Source organism: Vulpes vulpes, chromosome 2 (assembly GCF_048418805.1).
Source record: "Vulpes vulpes isolate BD-2025 chromosome 2, VulVul3, whole genome shotgun sequence".
Taxonomy (NCBI): domain Eukaryota; kingdom Metazoa; phylum Chordata; class Mammalia; order Carnivora; family Canidae; genus Vulpes; species Vulpes vulpes.
The window spans coordinates 54,481,957-54,506,356 of NC_132781.1; the positions used below are offsets into that span (position 1 = coordinate 54,481,957).

At 54.3% G+C, this 24,400-nt stretch overlaps 2 protein-coding genes across 9 annotated transcripts in view; one reads left to right on the top strand and one right to left on the bottom strand.

Annotated features, from left to right (window-relative positions):
- PTPA (protein phosphatase 2 phosphatase activator) overlaps nt 1–8,754 on the bottom strand; it is a 42,340-nt gene extending 33,586 nt beyond the window's left edge. For all 7 annotated transcript variants that reach the window (XR_011999823.1, XR_011999822.1, XR_011999821.1 and 4 more), the window contains exons 1-2: nt 8,272–8,754; nt 2,537–2,634 (exon numbers count right to left, since the gene is read on the bottom strand). Coding sequence is in view for 1 of the 7 variants with exons in the window: in XM_026009488.2 (XP_025865273.1) it covers nt 2,537–2,634; nt 8,272–8,302 (129 nt within the window). In the remaining 6 variants the exon portion in view is untranslated. The remainder of the gene's footprint in view (nt 1–2,536; nt 2,635–8,271) is intronic.
- Nucleotides 8,755–8,856: 102 nt separating this feature from the next.
- On the top strand, nt 8,857–22,766 carry CRAT (carnitine O-acetyltransferase). 2 transcript variants are annotated; one of them, XM_026009486.2, is made up of 15 exons: nt 9,021–9,272; nt 10,816–10,954; nt 11,654–11,917; nt 14,453–14,571; nt 15,726–15,779; nt 16,309–16,474; nt 16,851–17,025; nt 17,869–18,047; nt 18,576–18,676; nt 19,258–19,377; nt 19,499–19,621; nt 19,719–19,854; nt 20,219–20,281; nt 21,003–21,140; nt 21,858–22,766. In XM_026009486.2, the coding sequence occupies exons 2-15, from the start codon at nt 10,928–10,930 to the stop codon at nt 22,071–22,073; spliced, it is 1,881 nt and encodes a 626-aa protein (XP_025865271.1). In that variant the 5' UTR covers nt 9,021–9,272; nt 10,816–10,927; the 3' UTR covers nt 22,074–22,766. The 2 variants fall into 2 exon arrangements, with proteins under 2 accessions (XP_025865270.1, XP_025865271.1); XM_026009485.2 differs by lacking the exon at nt 10,816–10,954 and having other exon boundaries at nt 8,857–9,272.
- Nucleotides 22,767–24,400: the final 1,634 nt, after the last annotated feature.

Below are 24,400 nucleotides of genomic sequence, written 5' to 3' on the forward strand. Positions count from 1 at the left end.
GAAGGAATTCCACAAGGGTTCCTCCCCTAGTAGGCTTCCAGATGTTTCCCCCCACCAGACAGGCCATGATGTCAGACTGTAGTGCAGCCCGTCTGCTTCCTAGAGAAGAAACAGTTTTCTGCCCACGGTCAGGTGTGCCAGCACACCCATCCCTGGCTTCCAATTGGGCACTGTCTTCCCTGCTGGGCTAGGGTTACAGCCAGCACATGGGTAAGAAAATAGTGAGGTGCAGGCCTCTGGAGAAGTAGTCCCAGGAGCAAATGACTTCTGTTTGGTCTCATTTCTTTTCCATCTCGGCTGCCTCTCAATCTCTTCCTTCCTCTCCTTATCCAAGCTTTAGAGATGGCAGCAGCAGCCACAGCAAGCCCTGACAACTGACCATCCAGCATCTAGAAAGGAACATTTCCTGTACCAGGACCTTCCTACAGCCTGTGGAATGGAAATGAGGGGTCACAGGGCAGGTCTGAGCCCTCGTCCTGCCTGCGGCCAGTGATCACAGTCATTCTTACAAATTACACCGGATGCAAAGACAGAAAGCAGCAAGGGGCAGTGTCCTTGCTCCCACACAGGCCCGAGTCTCTTGGTGACTAAAGCTCAGGCCATTCTTATAAACATACCTGTCTCCACCAACGCCACCATCCTCATCCCTGTAACAGTAACAACCATGCCTGCAGGTCAGTACCCCTCATGAATGCTTAGCGCTGGGTCAGGTGCTTTTTGGACTTCGAGTCCTTTAAGCCTCCAAACAACTCATTTTTCGTAGAAGAAACAGTCTTGGCTAGCTTAGGCACATTACCTAAGTCACAAGAAGAGGAAATGGCAACCCTCAGGTCCCATAATAATTCAAGCTTTGATCTCTCTGACCCTAAGTCCATCCTCTTGCTGCACTCTGCTGCCTAATCAAACTGTGTGAACCATGGCACAGAGTCACTTGTGAAGTCACACACTTGAGTGGTGAGCTTTAGAGCAAGCGAAAGGCTTCTACCCAAGATTGTTCAACAATACTCCATTAGAAGAACTAACCAACGTTTCCCAAAAAGTGTTGGCACCTACGAAGGGCCAGATAGTAACTATTTTAGGCTCAGCAGACCATAAAGTCTGGTTTACAAATTCTCAACACTGCCAGTGAGTGCGAAAGCAGCCATGAACAATACATAAACAAATGAACCTTGCTGTGTTCCAATAAAACTTTATTTACAAAAACAGACAGAGGTCCAGATTAGGTAAGAAGGCAGTAATTTGCTGACCTATGGCCTAGAGCATGGTGGCTCAACCCATGTCTATCTAGAGACAGAGGACCTGGGCGTGAATCTTGAATCTCATCCCAACCACTTGCTAATGCTACCATCTTGCTAAATTTCTTTATCTCCTGGTCTCACTTTTCTCACCTTCAAAATGGAGATGAACACTGAGTCTACTTCCCAGAGTTTTTGTGAGGATTAAATGAGCTAAAAAATACCTGGCACATCATAAACACATCCTCTTTGGAAAACACCCAAGGGGAAAGCAAAGAACTAAAGCCATTTTTGGATTCAGCAATACTGTAGGTTCAAGGCAGACTCAGGGTTCTCAACCCAAGTGATTTAGCTCCCAGGTGACTTCTGACAGTGTCTGGAGACACTTTTGGTTGTTAATAACTGGGGGGAGGGGTGCTGTTGGCATCTAGCAGGTAGAAGACACAGAAGTTACTAAACATCCTACAATACACAGGACAGCCCCCTACCACAAAGAATTATCTACTCCCAAATGTCAACAGCGCTGAGGTTTAGAAACCCTGAGGTAGAGCAACCAAGATGATGAAAGGAGTCAAACCGTGTCCTCTGAGCAGCTGTGGGGACTAAGGTGTTTATCCTGGTGAAGATCTAGGGGGAGAATATAACTCAGAAAAGTCATGATAACCATCGGCAAATATTTAGAAGGCAGGCTTATGAAAGAGGAGCCAGAAAAGCTTACATGGCCCCAAGAAGGACAAGCCACGGCAAATGCAGGGTGTGGGCTCAGTGTAAGCACAACAGACTCCCCCCCACAGAGAATGAGCCCTTCTGTACCAGTGACTCTCCCCACCCCAGCTGAGCAGACCAGGGGTGGGCACCTGGCTGTAGCTGGGACCAAGGCTTTCCCTGGGGATTTGAAATTGGCTTTCTTTCTCTTAGTCCCAATCTTTCCACAGCCTGTGCCAGAAGCCCGGGAGGTAGAAGCTGTTCATTTCTGCCCACCATTGGACTGAACAGCACAGAAAGGTGGTCAGCACTTCCTCTTGCTCCAGGTCCCAGTTCCTAGGTGTTTTTAGGCCCAGCCACCTTCCTGGCCTAGGTTTCAATGAGATAGATAACCTCCTCTCACTTAGATATGCTGACTCCCAGACTGGCTGTAACTTCTCCCCGTGAGAGAGAACAGCTGGCTCCCCCGTCATCTCTCTCCCCAGCTTCTAACAGCTCTGGTTCCAAGAGCAAGAAAGGTCAGGAGCTCATGGTCTCTGAAAAAGCCCAAGTTCTTCATCCCAGCTCTGGCTCAATACTGCAGACACCACGGGTACCTGAGAACGCTTCCATTTGCCCATGTCTGGAACCGTGTGGATCTCCTTTTTCGGAATGATGAAGTTCTGAGTGGCTGGAGGGATATCCTCCGAGGAATCTTGACAAAGAAAGTGAAAAAGCAAACAGATAAATAGAATCTTCCCCTCAACCCAACTTCCTCCCTTCCTCTCTCTCTCTCTCTCTCTCTCTCTCTCTCTCTCTCTCTCACACACACACACACACACACACACACACACACACACACACACACACGTTTAAACCAAGACTCTAATCCCCAGTCCCTAGGGTAAACCAGACACGTACTCCCAGGACAGAGTAATGGCTTGTTAAAGCCAAGCCCACCAACCTCCTGTCTTTCCTTCAGCAGCACAGAGCCTGGCCATACTCATGATCCCCTCAACAACTAGAGGTTCAGTGGCGCCACGTGCCCTCACCTCCTGGTCCCTCACCAGAGAATGGTCAGAAAAATAAAACCAATTTGACCTTTTAGACAGAAGCAGGCAATTCAAAGAAGGGGGAAGAAAATACAAATGGCCACCACCAACAAACATTTGAAAAAGATTGCCAACCTCTGAATAAGCAAAGAAATGTAAATGAGACGGCTCTTCCAAATCAGGGTGGCAGATTAAAACCATCTGGCATGAAAAAAAAAAAACAAAAAACCATCTGGCATGGACTGGTGAAGAGGAAGCAGGAATTCTCCAGCACTGCTGGTGGAAGTCTTGGTAGAATCTGCTGAGGCAATTCAGCACTGACTTTTGAAGCAAAAACCACACAGACCCATTGAGCCAACAGTTCTACTTGTAGGCATCAAGCCTTCACGTGCTCACAGAAATACACAAAGATGCATATAAGGGCACTCACTGCATGGAAAAAGGAAACAGCCCATATATCAATTGATAAGGCAATGGGTAAATAATAATATGGCCCATATAATGGAAATCTTCAGCTTTTTAAAAGAATAAAACCTAAACTATTGACATAAGAAAACAGCCCAGATATTAGTAAACGAAGAGAGAAAATTAAGCTATGTTATATACAATATAATCTCATTACTGCGAAAATAGCTATACATACTGTATAAATAACATATGTATCTAATAGCACGTACATTGGAAAAATCTGAAGGATTAACCCCAAAGTTAGTTAATAGTTATCTTGAGGAGGTAAGATTTATAAGGGACTTCCATTTCTAAGCTACAAATTGCTATTAAAAACTAGCATACAGTATGGGGTGCTGGGTGGCTCAGTCAGTTGAGCACCCAACTCTTGATTTCAGCTCAGGTCATGATCTCATAATCTCAGGGTCATGAGATGGAGACCCACGTCAGGCTCTGCATTGAAAATGTGGAGCCTGCCTAAGATTCTCTCTCCCTCTCCCCTCCTCCCACTTTGAGCTCTCTCTCTTAAAAAAAAAAAAAAAAAAAATTAGCATTCAGTACTTTTGTAATCAGAAAAAAAAAAAAAAAACAACTATTTTCTGTATTCAGAAGTTGAGGAAAGGAAAACACAGGGTAGTCTCATGTGCTGACCTACAGGCAAACTTCACACCAAAGCAGACTGCTTAGTATGAGTGGCCTCTCTAGCCAAAAATATCTGGTCCACACTGCAGGATTCCCTTTACTCTGACACTGGAAATACAAGCCCTCAGTCTCTTCTCTGTAATTCCAAAATCCAGAAACTTCTAAAAAGTCAAAGTTCTTAAAATAAGCTTGGCACAAATTCATTTGATACAAAAGTTAAACATAAACCAACATGAGGACATTTACAGGCTTTGCAGATCCCTCATTAGGAATTTAGGTTTTGTTGCAGATGTGGGTTTTTTTTGTTTTTGTTTTTGTTTTTTGCAGAAGTATTTTTGTTTGGTTGTGGGGTGCTGGGATCCCTGGGTGGCGCAGCGGTTGGGTGCCTGCCTTTGGCCCAGGGCACGATCCTGGAGACCCGGGATCGAATCCCACATCGGGCTCCCTTTGCATGGAGCCTGCTTCTCCCTCTGCCTGTGTCTCTGCCTCTCTGCCTCTCTGCCTCTCTCTCTCTCTCTCTCTCTCTCTCTCTGTGACTATCATAAATAAAAATTAAAAAAAAAAAGATTGGGATCCCTGGGTGGCGCAGCGGTTTAGCGCCTGCCTTTGGCCCAGGGCGCGATCCTGGAGACCCGGGATCGAATCCCACGTCGGGCTCCCGGTGCATGGAGCCTGCTTCTCCCTCTGCCTGTGTCTCTGCCTCTCTCTCTCTCTCTCTGTGTGACTATCATAAATAAATACAAAAAAAAAAAAATTAAAAAAAAAAAAAAAGATTGTGGGGTGCTGCTTTCTGAAATCTGAGAAACTCTGAATTCTAAAATACACCTGACCCCAAGAGTCTTGGATAGGGGCTGTGCCTGAATCTACTATTGAAGTTCTGTTGGGGCAGCCCCGGTGGCGCAGCAGTTTAGCGCTGCCTGCAGCCCAGGGTGTGATCCTGGAGACCCGGGATCGAGTCCTACATCGGGCTTCCTGCATGGAGCCTGCTTCTCCCTCTACCTGTGTCTCTGCCTCTCTCTCTCTCTCTCTCTATCATAAATAAATAAATATTTTTTTAAAAAATGAAGTTCTGTTGTAGTAGTTAACGCCTTCCTTTAAAAACACAAACTCGGGGATCCCTGGGTGGCTCAGCGGTTTAGCGCCTGCCTTTGGCCCAGGGCACAATCCTGGAGTCTTGGGATCAAGTCCTGCTTCGGGTTCCTGGCATGGAGCCTGCTTCTCCCTCCTCCTGTGTCTCTGCCTCTCTCTCTCTCTCTCTCATAAATAAATCTTAAAAAAAAAAAACCTCTCAGGATGCCTGGGTGGCTCAGCAGTTTAGCGTCTGCCTTAGGCTCCAGATGTGATCCCAAGATCCGGGATCGAGTTCCACATCAGGCACCTTGCAGGGAGCCTGCTTCTCCCTCTGTCTGTGTGTCTCTGCCTCTCTGTGTGTGCGTCTCTTATGAATAGATAAATCAAATCTCTTAAAACACACACACACACACACACACACACACAAACTCTCCAAAGAGAGTCACTCATGACATATAATAAATCTGTCCCCCTGCTATCCTCCTAAAACCTAGCTGACTTGGCTGCATGGAGAAAGGGGACAGGTGCCTAAGATGGTTCTGGAACTTGTGACAATTGGGAGATTGAAGCATTCCTGAAGAGGCCCTAAGGAAGCAGAAAGTGCTTTGATACCTGGAGACCTATGGAAGAGAACAGAGAATCTGGGAGGAGAGCAAGGCAAACCTCTGACTAATTCAAAATTCAAACCAGAGCCCAAAAACCAAATCAGAAACTCTCTTCCTCCTCCCACCTGTTCTACAAGCTCTGTTCCCAGAACCCAAAATTAAGGCCCTTACTATTAGTAAATTACTTTAAGACACTATTAATTAGGACCACCTGGGTGGCTTAGCTGGTTAAGCATCTGCCTTTGGTTCAAGTCATGATCTGTGGAGATCCAGCCTACAGGGTTCCCTGCTCAGCAGGATGTCCGCTTCTTTCTTTCCCTCTGCCTCCTCCCCCTTGCTCACGCTCTGTCTCTGTCTCTCAAATAAATAAATAAAATATTTTCTTAAAATGCTATTAAATAAAAAGTTTTATATAGGTCAGGCTGTTAACCCACCTCATTGGGGTTTGTTTTTTAAGATTATTTATTTATTTGAGAGAGAGCAGGAGCAGGGAGGAGAGGGAGAAGCAGGCTCCCTGCTGAGTGCGGAGTCCTGACTCAGTCTCGATTCCAGGACCCTGAGATCATGACCTGAGCTGAAGGCAGACGCTTAACCTACTAAGCCACCCACATACCCCTAACCTCATTGTTTTTATGGGAAAATATGTTCCATGTTCCAAATAATCAACTTGCAAATGATCTTTAGGAACAGACAGCCCTTCTGTAAGTAAGTTCCCTGTCAAGAGACAGCCCTTCTGAAGTTATTTCACAGGTGGGAAGCCCTCCAAGCCAGGCCTAGTGTCAAGGGAATGGCTACCTTGTAGGAAGCACTGCAACAACCACTAATGAACATACACATGTTGTTACCAGAATATGCAATCCTCAAATCAAAGAACCAAGCCTTCAAACCTGAGACTGTGATAACTGAGCCCCTCCAGCCTCAGATTCTATCTCTGACAAGGTGCCATGGGACAGGTGGATACCCTACAAGCTTACAGTGTAAGATGGAAATATTTAGAGTTTTAGAGATGTTTCCTAAAACTCCCCAAATGTATAATGTAATATCATCTATCATTTGAGAACCAGCCTACAGGTTCAACCTGTACCACCTTTTAAAAGGACAAGAGCAATCAACATTTCCTGACTACCCCTCATGCCCTATGTTTTGCCCTCGTAATCTATGGAACACATACTACAACTCTGTGGGGAAAGTATAACATACCCATTTTCAGAGATAAGAAAGGGCTCACAGAGAATGTGATCTGCCAGGCAGAGCCAGGTCTGTACAACTCTAAAATCCAAGGTTATCACCACCACACTGAGTGAAGTGGTTCTTTCTACTTGTTCCAAAATGTCCTGTTTCAAACTGCAAAGAAGGACCACCTCCAGGGACCTGGCTCTTTCCGGCCATAGATATCTTCCTCGAGCTTTCATCTCTTTTAGTGCATGGGCTGTCTCCTCAACCACCCAACTTTGGAGAAATATTCATCTCACTGAGAATTCTGGTTGGCTTATATCTCTCACAGGCATTACCAGAACTTCCAAGGGCATAGGCACATAAGTTTTGTATTAAATGAAGTAAATGCCTGGTTTCAAAGGCCCTAAGAGTCCATACCCAGTTCTTTGTTAATCTATTTGGGAAGGGGAGGGTAGATGCCTTTTTTGGTCTTCATAATTTCTCCTTCCTGAGGCCTTTCCAGAGATCCCAAAAAGCAAGACAGTTAGAAGGAATATCCAATGCTTTCAAAACATTAGCTGTGTTTGGTCAACTTACTCGCCCTATCAGGACTTTAAATTATCTAGGGTCAGTCCTTCCTAGCTCGGTGTGGGCTCAGTGATGTCAGCAAACAGCCTTCCCCTTCTCCAGGAAACAGGGCTCTATATAGGAAGATCCTTTCTCTGGTACTTCCATCCCAGTTATTGGAGATGAACCAAAGTGAGGTCACGGTGCAAAGAAAAGTTACAGACGGTGATGCCAGGGAGAGACTCCTCTTGCACAACCAGCTTTTTTAAATTAGTGGTTTACACAACTAAAGGCCGTTTCTCTCAATAAATTTTCAGCCACGGAAAGAAAACTGCACTGCCCCGCCTCCAAGAGGGAAAGAGCGTAGGTGGGCACGGTGCAGAGGAGTCCGGAAAGGGGGTGGGGGCGGGCCCGGCCCACAGAGCACCACCCCTCACCTCCAGGGCAAGGGCAGCCCCAGAATCACCTTCGCCCCCATCCCTGGCAGATTCCCCACCAGCTCCAGAGCTCACCGCAGCACGCGCAACCCAAATGTGGAAGAGGCCTCGCCCTTTGGCCACAGCACTGCGCACCTGGCCCTTGGGCAGCCGGGGCTCCCCAAGTCCGGATGTTGCGCCCCACCCACCACCCCTTCGCAGCCCCGTGATCTAGCCCGGCCCCCCGATTCCCCCAACACGTCCTCCCCGGGGGCCAGCAGCTTCTGCCGCTCGGGCACCTCCACCTCCCGACCCCGCCGCCACCTCGCCGCCCCCCAGTACCACACCCCCTCCCCGCCCCCGCGCCCCTACCCCACCCCGGCCCGGCCCGTCCTACCTGGCGGCGACTGCCGCTCACCCTCAGCCATCTTCCTCCCGCCAGGAGCCGGTCCGGATGCCTGAGGGGGTCTCACCTTTCACCCCCGGACACCCTCCCTTTCCCCGGTTCCACCAGGCGCTCAGAGCTTTCTGAAGAAAAAGAAGCACCGGCCGGCTATAACCAAAAACCGAGAATTAAAGTCACCCCCGTGAAGACGGCCGCCATGCTGGTGCGGGGCACTCAGGGAGCATGCCCAGCAACTGCCGGCTCGCGGCTGCGGCGCTCACCGGAGGGCGGCGGCCATATTGGTGCGGGGCAGCTGGGAGCATGCGCACCAACGGCCGGCTCGCCTCCCTAGCAGCCAACGGCCCGCCGGCCGGTGGGGAGGGCGGCAGCCATGCTTGTGCGGGGCGCTCCCCACCTGTCATCTCTGGCCCTATCCCGAGGCACATTAGAGGACATTCCCTTGTTGACATGGCTGTGTTTTCCTGCCGCTCTGAGAGTAGCGCTCAAGGACACCAAAGGGGCTGAGAGGGGGGCACACTACTGCCTCCAACGGCTTAGACAGCGTTTGGAGGTGGGAGACGGCGAGCTGGACAGCGGCCTGGGCTCGGCCCCTCCTCCTGGATTCCACAGCCCGGAGGGGATCTGGCGACCACAAACTGAGCCCTCGGCCCCGCCCCGTCCCTTCCCGCACCCTGGTCCCGCCCCGCGCTCGCAGCTAGCGGCCGGAGCCTGCAACCGGCTGGCGGCCCCGCCCCAAGAGTCCTCCTCCCGGGGGCCCCCAGCCGCCGCCCGCCGCCCGCCCGGCCCGGTGGGTGGGCGCCGGGCCGCCTGGACCGGCCCGCGGCGCTGACTCGGCGACCTTGGCCCCAAGGCTCTAGCGGGGACCCACCGCCGGCGGCGGCGGCGGCGGCGGCGGCGGCGGCGGCGCGGACTTTGGCCGGTGCGGAGGACCGAGCGGACTGTGTGTGAGCGAGCGGGCCGCAGCGATGTTGGCTTTCGCGGCCAGGACGGTGGTGAGTGCGGCGGGGAACCGGCCGGGCGGGCGCTGGACGGGGCGGGCTGGCTGCGCGGGGCGGGCGGCCGCGAGTCGGGCCAGACCCACAGCGGCTCCGGAAGGGGGCCGCGGGCCGTCGGGGCGACAAGGCCGAGGGGCCACTGCCCTGCCCCGCCAGCCAAACAAGATGAGCTCTTAGCTGCTGAGGTGGGACCGGCAGGTGGACTCACCCTGCTTGGCAGAGGAGGAGACTGACGCTCAAGGTCAGCGATCGCACCGAACCTACGTCGTGTGGCCCTAAATCCCGATCACCCGGAAAGGATAGTGGGGACGCTGCCTTCCCTGACACCCAGAGCCAAGGATCCGGGAGACCAGCAGTCTCTCTCGCACACCTGTCACACGCTCAGTCTGAGCCATCTGTGCCCAGGCTAGGGCCACTTCTCCAGCCTCATCCAGTTGGTCAGTCTCCTTGAGCTTATCAAATGGCCCTTGGGGAATCTCGTGTGGCCAGAGAAACTCACGTGGAGGCCTCAAGCTGGGCTGCTCTGAAGGTCCTCCGAACTGGCAGGAGGCAGCAGGTGGCAGCCCCACACCCTTCTTACCCGCCAGTCCCTCCCCCAGCTTGTCCAAGTCTACCCCACAGTCCTCCCCACAGGACAGCAAGCAGTGCTGCTGCTCTGATTTGAGTTCCTTTCCTCTCTACTCCAAGCATATCTCTGCCTGCATTTCCTTCTGTCTGTGCCAAGAAGAGTGTCCAAACAGACACTACTTGGCCCAGAGGCTCTTCCAGCTCTCCCAGAGCCCAGGACTCCACATCACCCTTGCCCCTGACCCGGCAAGGGTGGTGCCCCAGTCTCACAGACAGCTTCTAGGTCATTCTCCAGGAACCGCTGGGTGGCCTGATCAGTTTACTGCTGGGAAAACTAAGGCAAGGAGAGACTTGGCCGGAATCCCCCAGACCTGGTAACTCAAATGGAGAAGAATCCTGAAACCAGCCTCCTCCAGTTTATTTTTTAGCACCCAAAGTCCACTCTTGGCTCCCCACTGAATGAGCTATAGCTCAAGAGAACCGGGCTTTGGTGGAAGGGAAGCCCAGAAGGGCTCCAAGAGTCCTCCTGGAGGAAAACAAGATGAGCTCTTAGCTGCCACTTATGGCCACTTATGGCCCTTTCCTAGTGTCTGCTCTCTTGCACCAACCCCAGTTTACAGAACTGATTTCAGGATTATGGTGTAACCTCAGCGGCCAGGCAGCTTCTGCCTCCAGCCAAGTTTTCCATCATTCAACAGACCTACGCAGATTCCAACAGGTGGATTTTTTTAATCCCTCCTGGCCCTGGCACCAGGCCCACCCAGAGAAGAAAGGAGAACATATTCCACATTTCCTCCCACTCCAATGCCTACTACCAGCCTCTTCACCTGCTCCCCAATCCTCCACCTCTGACAGTTAGGGAGGGTGCCTGCCACAGCCACAACCTTAGATGCCACCGTAGCCACTGTAGCCATTGCCACTGCCACTGCTGCCTCCCCCACCCTGAATCTTGGCTCTTGTCTTCTCTTTCCAGCCCGGGCAAGTGGCTGTCTCTTGCTAGGTTCTGCTCACCCACTGGGTAGCACAGTTAGGCTTAGAGGTCCAGCCCAAGGCAGACAGACAGGGCTCAGAACTTCAGTCCTGCCATGGAGGACGGGCAGCAGAAAGAGAAGGTATGGAACAATCCTCTGCCATTCACCTACCCACTGCTGCCAGCAGCCTTGGATCTCCTAGCTCTCTTTCTGTCCACCTCCGGAGTCTCCCAGACTTTCTCTCTTTGCCACCTCTCACCTACCTACCAAGCCATTCAGCTCTTGCTTGCCACAGCGCTGCCCCTATGCCACCTCTGTCCCCATCCCACAGACAGATAAAAACCAAGGCCTGGCCCTCACCCAAAGATGCTGTCATCATCTGGCTCTTTCTGACTTTCTCTTTTTGCCTCTTATTTCTCAGCTTGGCAGGGGTGGGAGTAATGGAGGTATGGGCCCCTGGGCGGGAGCAGTCACCTCACTACCTCCTGGCTGGCTCATTGTACCAGGGTGAAGAAGGTGGGGCCTTGTTGCTTCCAGACAGGTGAGAGGTCACTCTCAGCTCTGCCACCCCCAACAGGTGCTATTCATCCTGACTTGGTTCCCCAGAGCCTTACCAGGATGGGTGGCCACACCCCCCTACCCTCTCCCTACCTGCGTCTCCAGGCCCCAGAGAGGTGGAGACACCTAAAGTTTGAGGGCTGGGAAGCCAGGCAGGCACCACCCAAGAGGCTGTCTCTGACCCCAAGGATTGGCACATAAGTGCCCAGGACTGGAGCTTTAGGATTGCCAGGGCCTTCCAGGGCCAGTGAGACAATGAGCAAGATGTTCTGCTGCCTGCAGGTGAAGCCCCTGGGCTTCCTCAAGCCCTCCTCCTTGATGAAGGTCTCCAGCCGCTTCAAGGCACACCAGGATTCGCTGCCTCGACTGCCCGTGCCTGCGCTTCAGCAGTCCTTGGACCGCTACCTCAAGGCACTGCAGCCCATTGTGAGCGAGGAGGAGTGGACCCAAACCAAGCAGCTGGTGGAAGAGTTTCAGACCTCGGGGGGTGTCGGGGAGCGGCTGCAGAAGGGGCTGGAGCGCAGGGCCAGGAAGACTGAGAACTGGGTGAGTGGAGCTCCCTGTTTCCACATAGGTTGGGGGGCCCGAGTCCCTCACAGAGGCTCAGGTCGTGAAAGGACCCCTTGCTGTGGCCTGTTGCTGGCCTCACGCTGAATTTTCCAATACCAGCTGCTCTGGCACACTTATTTGTGCCATGGAGTTTCTGGAGTGCTTACTGTGTGCCTAGCACTAGGTCAGGTCCCTGGGTGAGCAAGAAGGACACACTGTGGTCCTTCGGGGCTGACATTCACGCAGGGTGGGAAGCGAGCTGATTAAACTGCAGGCAGGTGTTGCTGGCAGTGAAGTTGGCCGGGAGAAAAAGGGAGAATGGCAGTGTCTTTGTTCTGAGTGGGCAGAGAGGAGGTAGTGTTGGATCTGCGAGAGAGGAACAACACAGGCAAACGTGGCAACAGCCTACCGTGTTCATCAGCAGAGCCTGGAATGTAGCACCATGGCCTAGAGCTTGGGGGCGGGGTAGCATCAGAGGAAGGCATCTGGACTTGAGCTCAGTGGGAGCTGAGGGAGGGGACCACAGGATGGCTCCAGGCAGGGCATTTGTGTTGTTCAGTGACAGATCAGATTGCCCTGGTTCTCTGTAACACAGGTGTGTTCAGCTCATGAAAACGGGTCCATACTGATGCTCCATGCAATTTTCTGTATGCATCTTACACCTCAACATTATTGAAAAGGACCACCCTGACTGCTGGGAGGGAAGTGGGAGTGGGGGTGGGAGGCATGTGATTAGGCTGGCGCCGGTACCCCAAAGGAGATACCAGGAGATGCCGCAGGAGGGGTGGCGAGTCATTCCTTTCATTTTATGTTCTGGAGGGAGCACCAGTGGCTCATACAGTGGCTGTGTGGGAAGTAGTCCTGACCTAAAGCAACTGTGTGGGGCGAAGGAAGAGGGAGACTTGCCAAGCTGGAGATGGCCCAGAAGGGAGCTGCTTTGGCAGAGAGAACCAGAGTCAGGTTCTGGCCCTGTAAGGTGGGAGATGCTTTGAGTGGGACAGGTGGTAGGGTGGGGGCCACACACGGGAGGTGGGAGTCATCAAATGATAGGCAGCACGTACTGAGCTTCAGCAGGCATTTAGAGTCTGTGGTCCAGCAGCTTACCAGTATTTTTAGCTCAGAACTCCTTCCAACAGAAACTTTCCAGCTAAGGGGCAAGGATATCCCATTCTCCACTCACAGGGCCCTAGTGCCCAGCAGATTCTTAATGGGGGAATGCCCACATCTGCAGGAACTCCACTTATTTCCCAGCTCTGGCTGGAGGCCCTGAGATCTCCAGTGGGGTGGGGTGGGGGGTGCTGGCTGAAGGGCACCCAGCTGTTCCCAGACAGGAGGGAATTCCTTTCTGCCCCTCCCTGATTCACAGAGGAGGCAGCTGAAGCTCAGAGAGGTAGACTGAAAGCCCAGAGCCACACAGCTGCTCTCAGGGAGGTCCTGAGCTACACAGGATGGTCTGGCTGACCAGGAGCCCTGTCCTCAGGCCACAAGTCAGCAGACAGCAGTTCCTCACTAGCCTGCTGTACAACCTGGGCACGTCATCTTCCCTCAGCCCTTGCAAAGGGCCCATGGCTGGTGCCCTGGTGCCACAGGCCAGCAGTTCCCCAAGTAGAACCTGTATGATGAATAGGCATGTCCCACTGCTGTCTGAGAGGGGATAGGAAACACAGTGGGGGTGTGTGCCCCTGGGATTGAGAGACCTGCCAGGGAGATGTTGCAGGCGTGTGTGTAAAGGGGCAGAGTTGAGGGGCATGTCCCAGTCACCATGTAAGGCTCAGGGATGACAGTCTCTTGGGAATCTGCACAGCCCAGACACAGGAGCCTTCAAAAACCTGTCCATGGCTGGTCCCCAGAGAGACTGCTCACCCAATGGAAAGAGCCCCGCTTATGTAGAGGAATGTAGAGGACAGACCACCAAATGCGGACACAGGATGTGGTACCTAGATCTTGTCACTAGGGGAGTGATTTACCCTCTCAGCGAGCTTTCTCCAGGTGGCCCTGACCTTGTGATCCCACTGGGTGTCTGCTCCCCAGTCTGACACCAATAGGAAGGACCCGGGTCTGAGGGCTGCACTGAACCCTGCACTCCTGGCTCCCTGGGAGAATGTCTACCTGGAACAGTCAGAAACACATTCATCAGACTTTCTTTTTATATCTTTTTCCATTTTTCCCTTTTCTGTCTATCCGGGGTGGTTTTTTTTTTTTTTTTTCTTTCTAAAAGCATAAAAGCATTGACCAAAAGTGTATAAGAAAAAATGAAATGATTCCCATCTCTGCCTCTTCCCCTCAACCTATCCCCACCTGCAGGTTTCCTGCCAGTCTTTCTCTCTGGAATCTTTGGCTTGGTGGTCTTGTCTGATTCCTCTTGCTAATGCTGATTGCCTCAGGCAAAGGGGAAATGATGGGGTGCTGCTGGTGGGTTTAAGTGGGGTGGACGGTTCTGGATCTGAGCATTCATTCTGAGAATCTGTACTCCATGGAGGGGCCCAGCCAGGTACCCACTCACTGCTCACAGGCTCTGGTCCTTTTCCCCAGCTGTCCGAATGGTGGCTCAAAACAGCCTACCTCCAGTACCGCCAGCCCCTGGTCATCTACTCCAGCCCCGCTGTGGCACTGCCCAAACAGGACTTTGTGGACCTGCAGGGACAGCTCCGGTGAGTGCAGCTGGGACAGGGCACCAGGCACATCCAGGACCCTAACGTCCAATCCCCCAGGAGACTATAGGGCCCCCAGTCCTGTTCCTTATGTTTCATCCCCACATATAGCCTTATGAAGTAGGGACTATCATCCCTATTTTACAGATGGGGAAACTGAGACTCAGAACAATGAAAGGACTTCCCCAAAAGCACCTTTCAGGATTGGCTGATCTGGGCCGGAAAGCAAGGTCTCCCTGGCTCTAAAGCTTCATAACTGTTAACCACACCGTGGCCCATGTCACCTCTCTCCCTATAAACCTGAGGCTATCCCTCACCTCAGTTCTCACCCTTCACCCCCACCCCTCTCGCTCCAGCTGGCCACAGGGGTGACCTTTGTACACAGTCCTCTTTACCATGTCATTCGGCCATGACACTTGCCCTGGCTTCTGTACCAGTGCTACCAGAGTTAAAAATACCAGTGACAGGATCTCCTGCCCGAGGACCAGCCACTCAGGCCTACCACCTGTTTCTCTTAAAGGGACCAGGGCGCCCCAAGAATTCGGGCTCAGACTCTAGCCTGTCATCCCAATGTTAGGACCCAGGGGCATCCCAGGTGTCAGGCATGATTGGTATGGCCCAGACAATCCCGGGAGGAAGGTCAGATTGAGAGAGACAGAGGCCCCAAAACAGGAAGGCACCTATCAGAGGGGACACTCTGAGCTACTGCCCTCCCATTCATACTCCCTGTCCCCCAAGGTCCCAGGTCCCTTTATAACTGATGCTTCAAAGAAGGGTGACCTCCTTCCAGGCTCCAGGCTTCAGGCCCTTTGTGGGTAGAATCAGCCAGCACCTACCAGTAACCCAGCTGTAATCGTACTGCCATTCATTCATTACACCTACGTCCTGCCAGGGCTTGGCCAAAAGCATCTCCCTGGGCCCTCTAAGAGCCCTCCCTCTAGAGATAAGAGAAAGCTGGCTTAGAAGGGCAAGCCGGGATCCAAACACAGGTCCTGCACTTGAATTCCTTCAGGCTTTCTGCAGGCAGTGAGTCAGGAGTGATGCAATCTGTATCCTCCTTCAGCGAGGCCCTTCCCTTACCTGACCAGGGACCTCCTGTGGGGTGTCCGCGTGGGGTGTCCGTGCGGCTTCTAATTTCTAATTGGTACCCCCAGGTTCGCTGCCAAATTCATCGAGGGCGTGTTGGATTTCAAGGCCATGGTTGACAAGTGAGCAGCCTGCCCCCGCCCTGCCCTCCTAATTGCCATAGCCACTACAGCCTGGGCCTGCAAGTGCAGTCGCCTCAGCCACATGTTGGGCTGGCCCAGAGTTCAGCTGCTTTCACTTCCTTGGCCCAGCTTCTGCTGGGGTTGGGGAGACAGAGTGGGGATTGGGACACCTAGGTCCTCTGCTCTGGCTTCTGAGACTGTGTGGCCACCTGGTGACCGTGTCTAAAAGACCCCTGGAATTGGTGTCCAAGCCAAAGAGGACCCCAGAGGTTGACTCACTGCTTCATCTCTTCTGGCAAACTGAAGCACACGGGGGAAGGGAGTTTCCAGGGTGACACAAGCAGCACCCCTGCCCCAGAGTGGAATACTGTCCTCCTGACCCCAGGCCAGGCCCTGACACACCCCCAGCTCATGCTGAGGGGGATTAGGGACCCTCCTCAGCTGTGCCCAGCAGCAGCTCTCTGTCGGTTTTATCCTCTTCCCCGCCTACTTGCTTGGTGGCCCCCTCACTGTCCCTCTGCCCCCGCAGCGAGACCCTGCCTGTGGAGTACCTGGGGGGTAAGCCGCTGTGCATGAACCAGTACTATCAGATCCTGTCCTCCTGCCGTGTGCCGGGCCCCAAGCAGGACACGGTCATCAGCTTCAGCAAGACCAAGAAGCCGCCCATGCACATCACTGTGGTGCACAACTACCAAGTGGGTGGGCTCCTGCCCTTCTGCGGGGAGGGGGTGGGGGTGGGCAGGGCCAAAAGTCAGCTTCTCCAACACACACACCCATGTGTCCCCAGGAACAAGCATGCCCTGGGCATCTCTACCAGGTGCCTTGCTTGGCCCCAGCCTGAGGACAGCCAGGAGGGCCAAGGGCCTGCCCAGCCTGGGGAGAGCAATTCGAGGACCTCCTCCCATCTCACACCTGTGGCCTGGCTTCATCCCCCTGGGCAGGACCCAGGCTGGCACTGGCTGTGACTTCTGGGCTGCCGAGGCCAGGAGGAGGTGGAGGGTGGGAGGTAACTGCTGCCAGTCTGAGACCCCTACCCGCCTCCCTTCTCTTCACTTGCCTGTGCCCGGATAGTTTTTTGAGCTGGACGTGTACCACAGCGATGGGACACCGCTGACATCCGATCAGATCTTCATGCAGCTGGAGAAGATCTGGAACTCATCGCTGCAGACCAACAAAGAGCCCGTGGGCATCCTCACCTCCAACCACCGCAACTCCTGGGCGAAGGCATACAACACCCTCATCAAAGGTGCCACGGGGGTGGGGGTGGATGAAGGGAGAGAGGCCCACACCAGGCCCTGGGTGGCCACATTTCTCACCGAATCCTCTCAACTCAGAATGTGTGATGTTGTCCCATTTCACAGAGGGGGAAACTGAGGCTTGGTTGGGTTTAGTTTTCCTCTCTTAAGAGTCCAAGTCCTCTGGCTGCAGACCCCACCTCGGTCTCCATGTTCCTGGCAAATCCTGTTTGGGTCAGAGGCATTGTCCCCAGACCCAGACCCCTGTGTTAGTCCCCTGAGCCACACTGGCTCTCCATGTGACCTGGGGCTTCTGTGTCCTCATTTCTTTTTTTTTCCCCCCTTTTTTAAAAGATTTTATTTATGCACAAGAGTGGGGTGAAGGGCGGGGGGAGTGGAGGGACAAGTAGACCCCACTGAGCCACAGGGCTTGATCTCAGATCTCATGACCCTGAGATTGTGGCCTGAGCCAAAAATCAAGAATTGAACGCTTAACTGACCCAGCCACCCAGGTGCCCCCTCCCCTTTTTTTAAGTTTATTATTATTATTTTTTTGGTCATCTCTACCCACACCGTGGGGCTCAAACTCGAAAATCTGAGATCAGGAGTCACAGGCTCTTCCGACGAGCCAGCCAGGCGCCCCTCTCTTTCCTCTTTTCTTTTCTTTTCTTTTCTTTTCTTTTCTTTTCTTTTCTTTTTTTTTTTTATTCTTTCCTCTTTTCTAATGTGGGTCTGGTATTGGGCCCTGCTTCATGGGGTGCCAGGGGCTGCACATAAACATTCTGGAAGCCTCTGAGGCCTCTCCAGGCCTGACATGCACCCCCATCTTGCACCTCTCCCACCTTCTTCCCCAGACAAGCTGAATAGGGAGTCGGTACGTTCCATCCAGAAGAGCATCTTCACCTTGTGCCTGGACGCACCCATGCCTCGTGTCTCAGACGACGTGTACCGCAGCCACGTGGCTGGCCAGATGCTGCATGGGGGTGGGGGCAAGCTCAACAGTGGCAACCGCTGGTTTGACAAGACGCTGCAGGTGAGGACTCGGTGGGGCCAGGACTACCCCCACCCCCACCCCAGGACTCACACCCAAACCTGGCCCATTGCAGCCTCAGGACTTCCTGCCCGGCGCCTGGGTGTCCCTGGCCTCCCAGCTAGTAAAGCAGGTGGGAAGCCAGCAGGTGGATGTGGCTGTAATTACCTAGCAGTCAGCCTGTCATTACTGGGCCTGTCCCAGAAACCGCTGTCACTCCTTTAGCACATCAGAGAGAAACTGGCCAGGCAGAGCAGCACAGTCTTGGCTGTGACCTTCCCTCTCTGCCCCTGTAAATTGATTCCCCGGGAGGGTATTGCAGGGACTCAGTGAGGTACATGCGTAAGGTACATGCTTGCTGTGGCCTGGAATGGGCCTGGGGCCCCTGGTGAGCGTTAGCTGTTATTAATAACAATATTAAGCGTGCATAACCCCTGAGATGGCTTCAGAGAGGCGCTTCCCATGAGACCCAACCAGCACAGAGTGGCCCCAGGGACCTGGGCCTGATGGGTACCCACTCCCCACCCCTAGTTCATTGTAGCAGAAGACGGCTCCTGTGGGCTTGTGTATGAGCACGCAGCAGCGGAGGGGCCCCCCATCATTGCCCTCGTGGACCACGTCATTGAGTTCACGTGAGTGTGGTTGTCCCACCCTCTACCCAGTTCCCTAGCTCCTGGTGATGGGTGACACACATAGGGGAATGCCATCCTCCCCTGTGCCTGGGAATCTGTCTCTTCAAAGGAAGCCAGAGGAAGGCATGGGCTTGGAGTCTTGAGACCCGGGTTTGAGTTCTGGCTCTGCCACTTCCCAGCTCTGTGACTTTGGACAAGTCCCTTCACTCTCCAGGCCTCCTCCATGTAGCCACTTGAAAGCTGGAGTAAAGGCAATTTTATTTTTTCTTTTTTTTAATTTTTTTTTAATTGACTTACTCATGAGAGACACAGAGAGAGTAGTAGAGACACAGGCACAGGCAGAGGGAGAAGCAGGCTCCACGCAGGGAGCCCGACGTGGGACTCGATCCCGGGTCTCCAGGATCACACCGTGGGCCGAAGGCGGCACTAAACCTCTGGGCCACCCGGGCTGCCCCTGAAGGCAATTTTCTAAAGAGTAAACCCAGAGTCTCCCTAGGCTGGCTCCCTCCAGCCTCAGGGACCCATGCCCCCAACCTAGTCCCAATGGACCCAGGCTCCCAGAGCCCCTGTGTCCCACGCAGGAAGAAGCCTGAGCTTGTGCGGTCCCCCATGGTACCCCTGCCCATGCCTAAGAAGCTGCGGTTCAACATCACACCCGAGATTAAGAGTGACATTGAAAAGGCGAAGCAGAATCTCAGCATGTAAGTAGTGGGCATGGGTGGGTGAAGTCAAGTTAAAGGATCAGAACACTCCTGGGCCTTCCCTGGGTTGGCAGGGGCTGCCAGGCTCCTGCTCCTCACCCACTTCTCTCCTGCCTCCCAGCATGATCCAGGACCTGGACATCATGGTGATGGTGTTCCACCACTTTGGGAAAGACTTCCCCAAGTCAGAGAAACTGAGCCCAGATGCCTTCGTCCAGATGGCCCTACAGCTGGCCTACTACAGGTTCATCCTACCCCACGTGCCCATGGAGGAGGGATGGGACCTGGGGGTGGAGGTGGGGCAGCCCGCCGGGGTGTACTCAGCCCCCTGTCCCACCCAGGATCTACAAACAGGCATGCGCCACATATGAGAGTGCCTCTTTGCGCATGTTTCACTTGGGCCGCACCGACACCATCCGCTCCGCCTCCATGGACTCGCTGACCTTCGTCAAAGCCATGGATGACCCCAGTGTGTCGGTGAGAGGGCCGGGGTAAGGGTGGGCAAGCCGGCCGTGAGCCACCTCCCCTTCCTATACTTTCTGTCATCACACATCAATTGAGCCCCTACTATCTTCCTACCCTCTGGTGGGTGCTGGAAATCTTAACAGAAGGTGGAGTCATGAGTTTGGTCCTGACCTTCCTGGTAGCCAAAGACAAAAAGGAACTGTTCATTCATTCACTCAGCAGTGAGCATCTGCTCTGTGCATCAGGCCTCAGGGGAGGATGGATGAGAGTCGGCAGCTGCAGTTCCTGCTCTTGGGGAGTGCAGATCCTAGGGCTGGCTGGGAAGTGGGCTGCTGGGGTGGATGCCAGAACAGACTTCAACTCCCTCACCCCCTAGGAGCACCAGAAGGTGGAGCTGCTGCGGAAGGCCGTGCAAGCCCACAGAGCCTACGCTGACCAGGTGACTGACTGACGCGTCATCTCCCAGCTGTCTATCCCTGCAGCAAAAGGCTGCCCACCCTTAGTGAGGGTGGCTATACTAGTCCTTCCCAAACCTTGGGGCATCTGAGTGAGGCTGAATAGCCCCCTTTTAAAGTTGGAGAAACTGAGGCTTAGCCCAGTGACGTTGTGGGTCCTGGGTGAACCTCTGGATCTTATGTCATGCTCTCCTCAACAGCCCCAGACTCCAGGATGCTGAGAGTATGTGGGGTCTGGCCAACAGCAGCACTCCTGCCCTCTGATAGCTTGGGCTAAGGCCTGGGTTCCCGTCTGGCTCTGAGCACCGGTGTATGCCAGGCTCTGCCCACGTTACACGCAGTTGTCCATTTCGATCTCACTGCTACCCTGTGAAAGGAAATCCAGTAACCAGCCCCATTTTATAGATGAAGGCACTGAGGCTCCAAGATACAAGTGACCTGCGAAGGCCCCATGGCCAGGGTAGAGCCAGGCCACCCAGCTCTAGGCCTGTTCTTAAATGGGAAGAGGGACTCCCCACCCTGGGAAGGTCCCTGAGGTCAGTCTCCCCGTCTATAAAGTGAGGGCTCTCCTGCCTGGACCCTCTGGTCTCGTGAGTCTAAGGGACCGCTGCATGGAAGAGGCATTGCTGCCATAGGCTTTTGAGGAAGGTCAGGGGCACCCCCTAGGACTGCAGGGCCTGCATCTGACAGCTCCTCCTCTCACAGGCCATCCGAGGGGAGGCCTTCGACCGGCACCTGCTTGGTCTGAAGATGCAGGCCATTGAGGACCTGGTGAGCATGCCTGACATCTTCATGGACACCTCTTACGCCATTGCTATGCACTTCAACCTCTCCACCAGCCAGGTGGGCCACTGCCCCAGAGCCCTCTGGGTTTTCCTGCCCTCCAGGCCCTGCCACTGCCCTGGGCACCCTGGGGTGGGATGGAACAGACCCTTCTGGAGCGGGACAAAGGCTACACTGAATAGAGCCAAGGTCCAGAACATGGTCAGACCTCCTTGGTGATGGCGTAACCCATAGAGGCACACCCATGTCCACTGCTGAAGCAACTGAGTTCTGATGGAAGAGCCAGGGTCAGAGGGCTTCACTGCAGCCTAGGAAGGCTGAGGAGTCGGAGTACCCCACCCCCCGCCCCTGCCCTCACCACATGGGAAAATCAGCTTCATTCATTCACTGGTCCAACACGAAGGAACATCCGAGCCATGCCAGCTGGTGCTGGGCACTAGGACACAGCAGGGACAGACCACCACCCCTGTCCCTGGGGGCTCACAGTGTAGGCTAGAAGCACAGAGACAGAGGCAGTGACGGCCCCCTGGGAAGTGCTGGGGGTTAGGGGGTTCTCAAGGAGGGAGCACTTCAAGCTCCCTGAGGAATGACTAGGAAGGCTCTATAGATGGTTGACTGCAAAACTACAGCCCAAAGGATGAGAAAAAGTTGTCCATCCACTGGAGAAGAGAAAGGGACATATCAGGCAGAGATACAGAAAGGCAGGCTGGTGCCACCACGGGGCTGGAGGGGAGCCAGTGGGGTAGGACAAGAGCCTCAGTCCTGTGCCATTTCCAGGTCCCTGCCAAGACAGATTGCGTCATGTTCTTTGGGCCCGTGGTCCCAGACGGCTATGGTGTGTGCTACAACCCCATGGAGACGCACATCAACTTCTCTGTGTCGGCCTACAACAGCTGTGCCGAGACCAATGCAGCCCGCCTGGCGCACTACCTGGAGAAGGCACTCCTGGACATGCGCGCTCTGCTGCAGAGTCACCCTCGGGCCAAGCTGTGAGCTACCTCCCATGCTCAGGCCTGCCAGTGTCACAGCCAAGCCACCCGAGGGGATGGGCCACCCACCAGACTTCTACTCCTTTACTCCCTCCCCCACCTGGACCCTGCAGATCTGACTGATATGGGGAGGCATCCCCCAGCAGGGCCTGCAGGCCTGAGCCAGTGCCTTCCATCGGTCAGCCCCAGCACTGCTGGGGCCCGAGTCCTGGGCTGAGTTCAGAGGCTGAGTAAGGCATCAGGCCCGGGCACCCAGCGCGTCACCTGTGAGCCCTCCTACAGGGAAAGGAACCAGAGGAGCCCCTCCCTTGCCAGGGCAACAGACTGGGAAGTCCTTTTCTGGCTAGCTCAGTCCACTGCCTCCTGTGCTGCTGGGCCAGTGTCTGTAACCCGATCCCCAGGCTCCCGAGGACCTAGACACAGGACTATCTAGAGCCAGGGGCTCCAGCCCCCCCCCCCCCCCCCCCAAGGTTGAGGCCAGGGTGTGAGGTATACCGGTAAGGGAAACTCAAGACCTTGATCCAGCCCACCTCACATGGTGGAACCATCTTTCCTGGGGGCTGCTACGTTTTTTTGGATGATGTGGCCCAAAGGCCCCAACTTGCTCGCTTCCACTCAGCTTGATTCCTGAACCATGTTCAAGGTTATATAACAGTAATGTGCAAGGTGATTAATAAAGGAGAAATTTGTCAGTGAAGAGGTGTTTCAGCCAAGGGGCAGGCAATGTGGGGTGGACACCTGGGTTTGCTTTCTCTCAACTTGTTCTGCATCTGGGACCCAGTGTCCAAACAGACAGGGGCCACAAAGGCTCCCAGAGCAGCCAAGGGGAGGGTTCTTGGGCTTAGGCTAGGGAGCCACAGGTCAACGCCAACCTCAGGGCACTTAGCCAGGAGTGGCACCAGACCCAAGGCTGCGGCCTCTACAGACCTGAGCCTCCCTGTCCTATGGGCTGTGGGTGGGAACGAGGCTCCCGGGGGGCTGTGGGGCCTCGTAACCTCAGCGGTGGTGGGCTGGGCAGTGTGCAGTTGACACTCAAGGCCTCACCCTGCTGCCCCCACAACAAGCCAACAGCAGTGGTGGCCAAGCAGCCTTGCTCAGCCCAGCCTCACCCCGGGTGCTGTCAGGAGCTACCAGACACCGGATCACGTGGCTAGTTGATCAGAACCCTATACATGCCCCCCCCCAGCCCCCCCCCAACCTCTCAGGGGCAGGGCGTTCTGCCAAAATCAAGTAGGCTGCTTACGGAGAGAAGAGCCTTTCCCTCAAAGGTGACACTGGCCCTAAGGAAGTCACCCATGAACCCCCAAGAGCAGGTGCCAAAGGGGTGGAGGGGGTAGAGGTCACTGAGCTTGTGAGTGACCAGGCTGACTTGTGACCATCATGTGAGGGTAGATCCTATAATTTTCTACTTTTTTCAGATGCAGAAATAAGCTTAGAGAAGTTAAGGTCACCAGGCCACTAAAGGGCAGAGACAGATTTCCAGAGAAGCCCCTGTAGCCAAGCACCCAGCCCCAACACCACACCCACTCAGACAGCCCAGGGCAGCGGGTGGAGAATAAAGGAGCCAGGGCTCTGATGGAGGAGGACAGAGGGCCCCAGCTGGGAAGTCGGAAAGTGCCAGCTTGACCAAGGCACTGACCAGATGGTACTAACCTGTGCTGGGCACTGGGCACCGGGAGGCCTGACTGCGCCTCCTCACAGCCACACAAGGGTGGGGACTCTGCATCCTCATTCTCTGATGGGGCTAGCAGAGGACATGCCCCTTTGCCCCAAATCCCAGGGAGCAAGAGGTAGAGCCTGGATAATGGGGGGGGGAGGGGTGTTGCGAGGCCTGGCCACTCCTCAGGACCCCAGCACAGGCAGTGGGGTGGGCTAATGCCAAGGGAAGGGGTACAGGAGCGTCCTCCCCTCGGGGGCCGTGACAGAAAGGCCTGCAAGAGGATTCCACAGCATACAGGCTCTGCTCTGCCATTGGAGAGCTTGGGCTGGCCCTTGGCTTCCCTGTGCCTGGGTGTCCTCATCTGTACAGTGGAGATGGTGCTGCTCCCTTGGGGGGCGGTGGGGGGAGGCTTCTGGGATCTCAGGAGCAGGGCCCACTGCAGGAGTTGGGTAGGCACACCCCAACCCAGCCTGAGGCAGCAGGGGAGCAGGGAGAGTGATCCAGGCTGAGGACATTGCCTGGACAGATGCCCAAGACTCCCGGAGGCTCGGGTTCTAAGACTGCATAGGGTCTGATCATGAGGCAAGATTCTTCCCCCAAAAGACCAATCCTTTGGGAGTGAGGGTGGCCCACTGCGCTTGAGTTGTTACAGGTCTGCTGCTACAGGGCTC

Coding starts and splice junctions, on each gene's coding strand:
- CRAT (XM_026009485.2), top strand. CDS start 9,246: ATGTTGGCTTTCGCGGCCAGGACGGTG. Junction 17,026..17,868: donor ATACAACACCCTCATCAAAG/GTGCCACGGGGG, acceptor CTTCTTCCCCAG/ACAAGCTGAATAGGGAGTCG. Junction 20,282..21,002: donor ACAGAGCCTACGCTGACCAG/GTGACTGACTGA, acceptor CTCCTCTCACAG/GCCATCCGAGGGGAGGCCTT.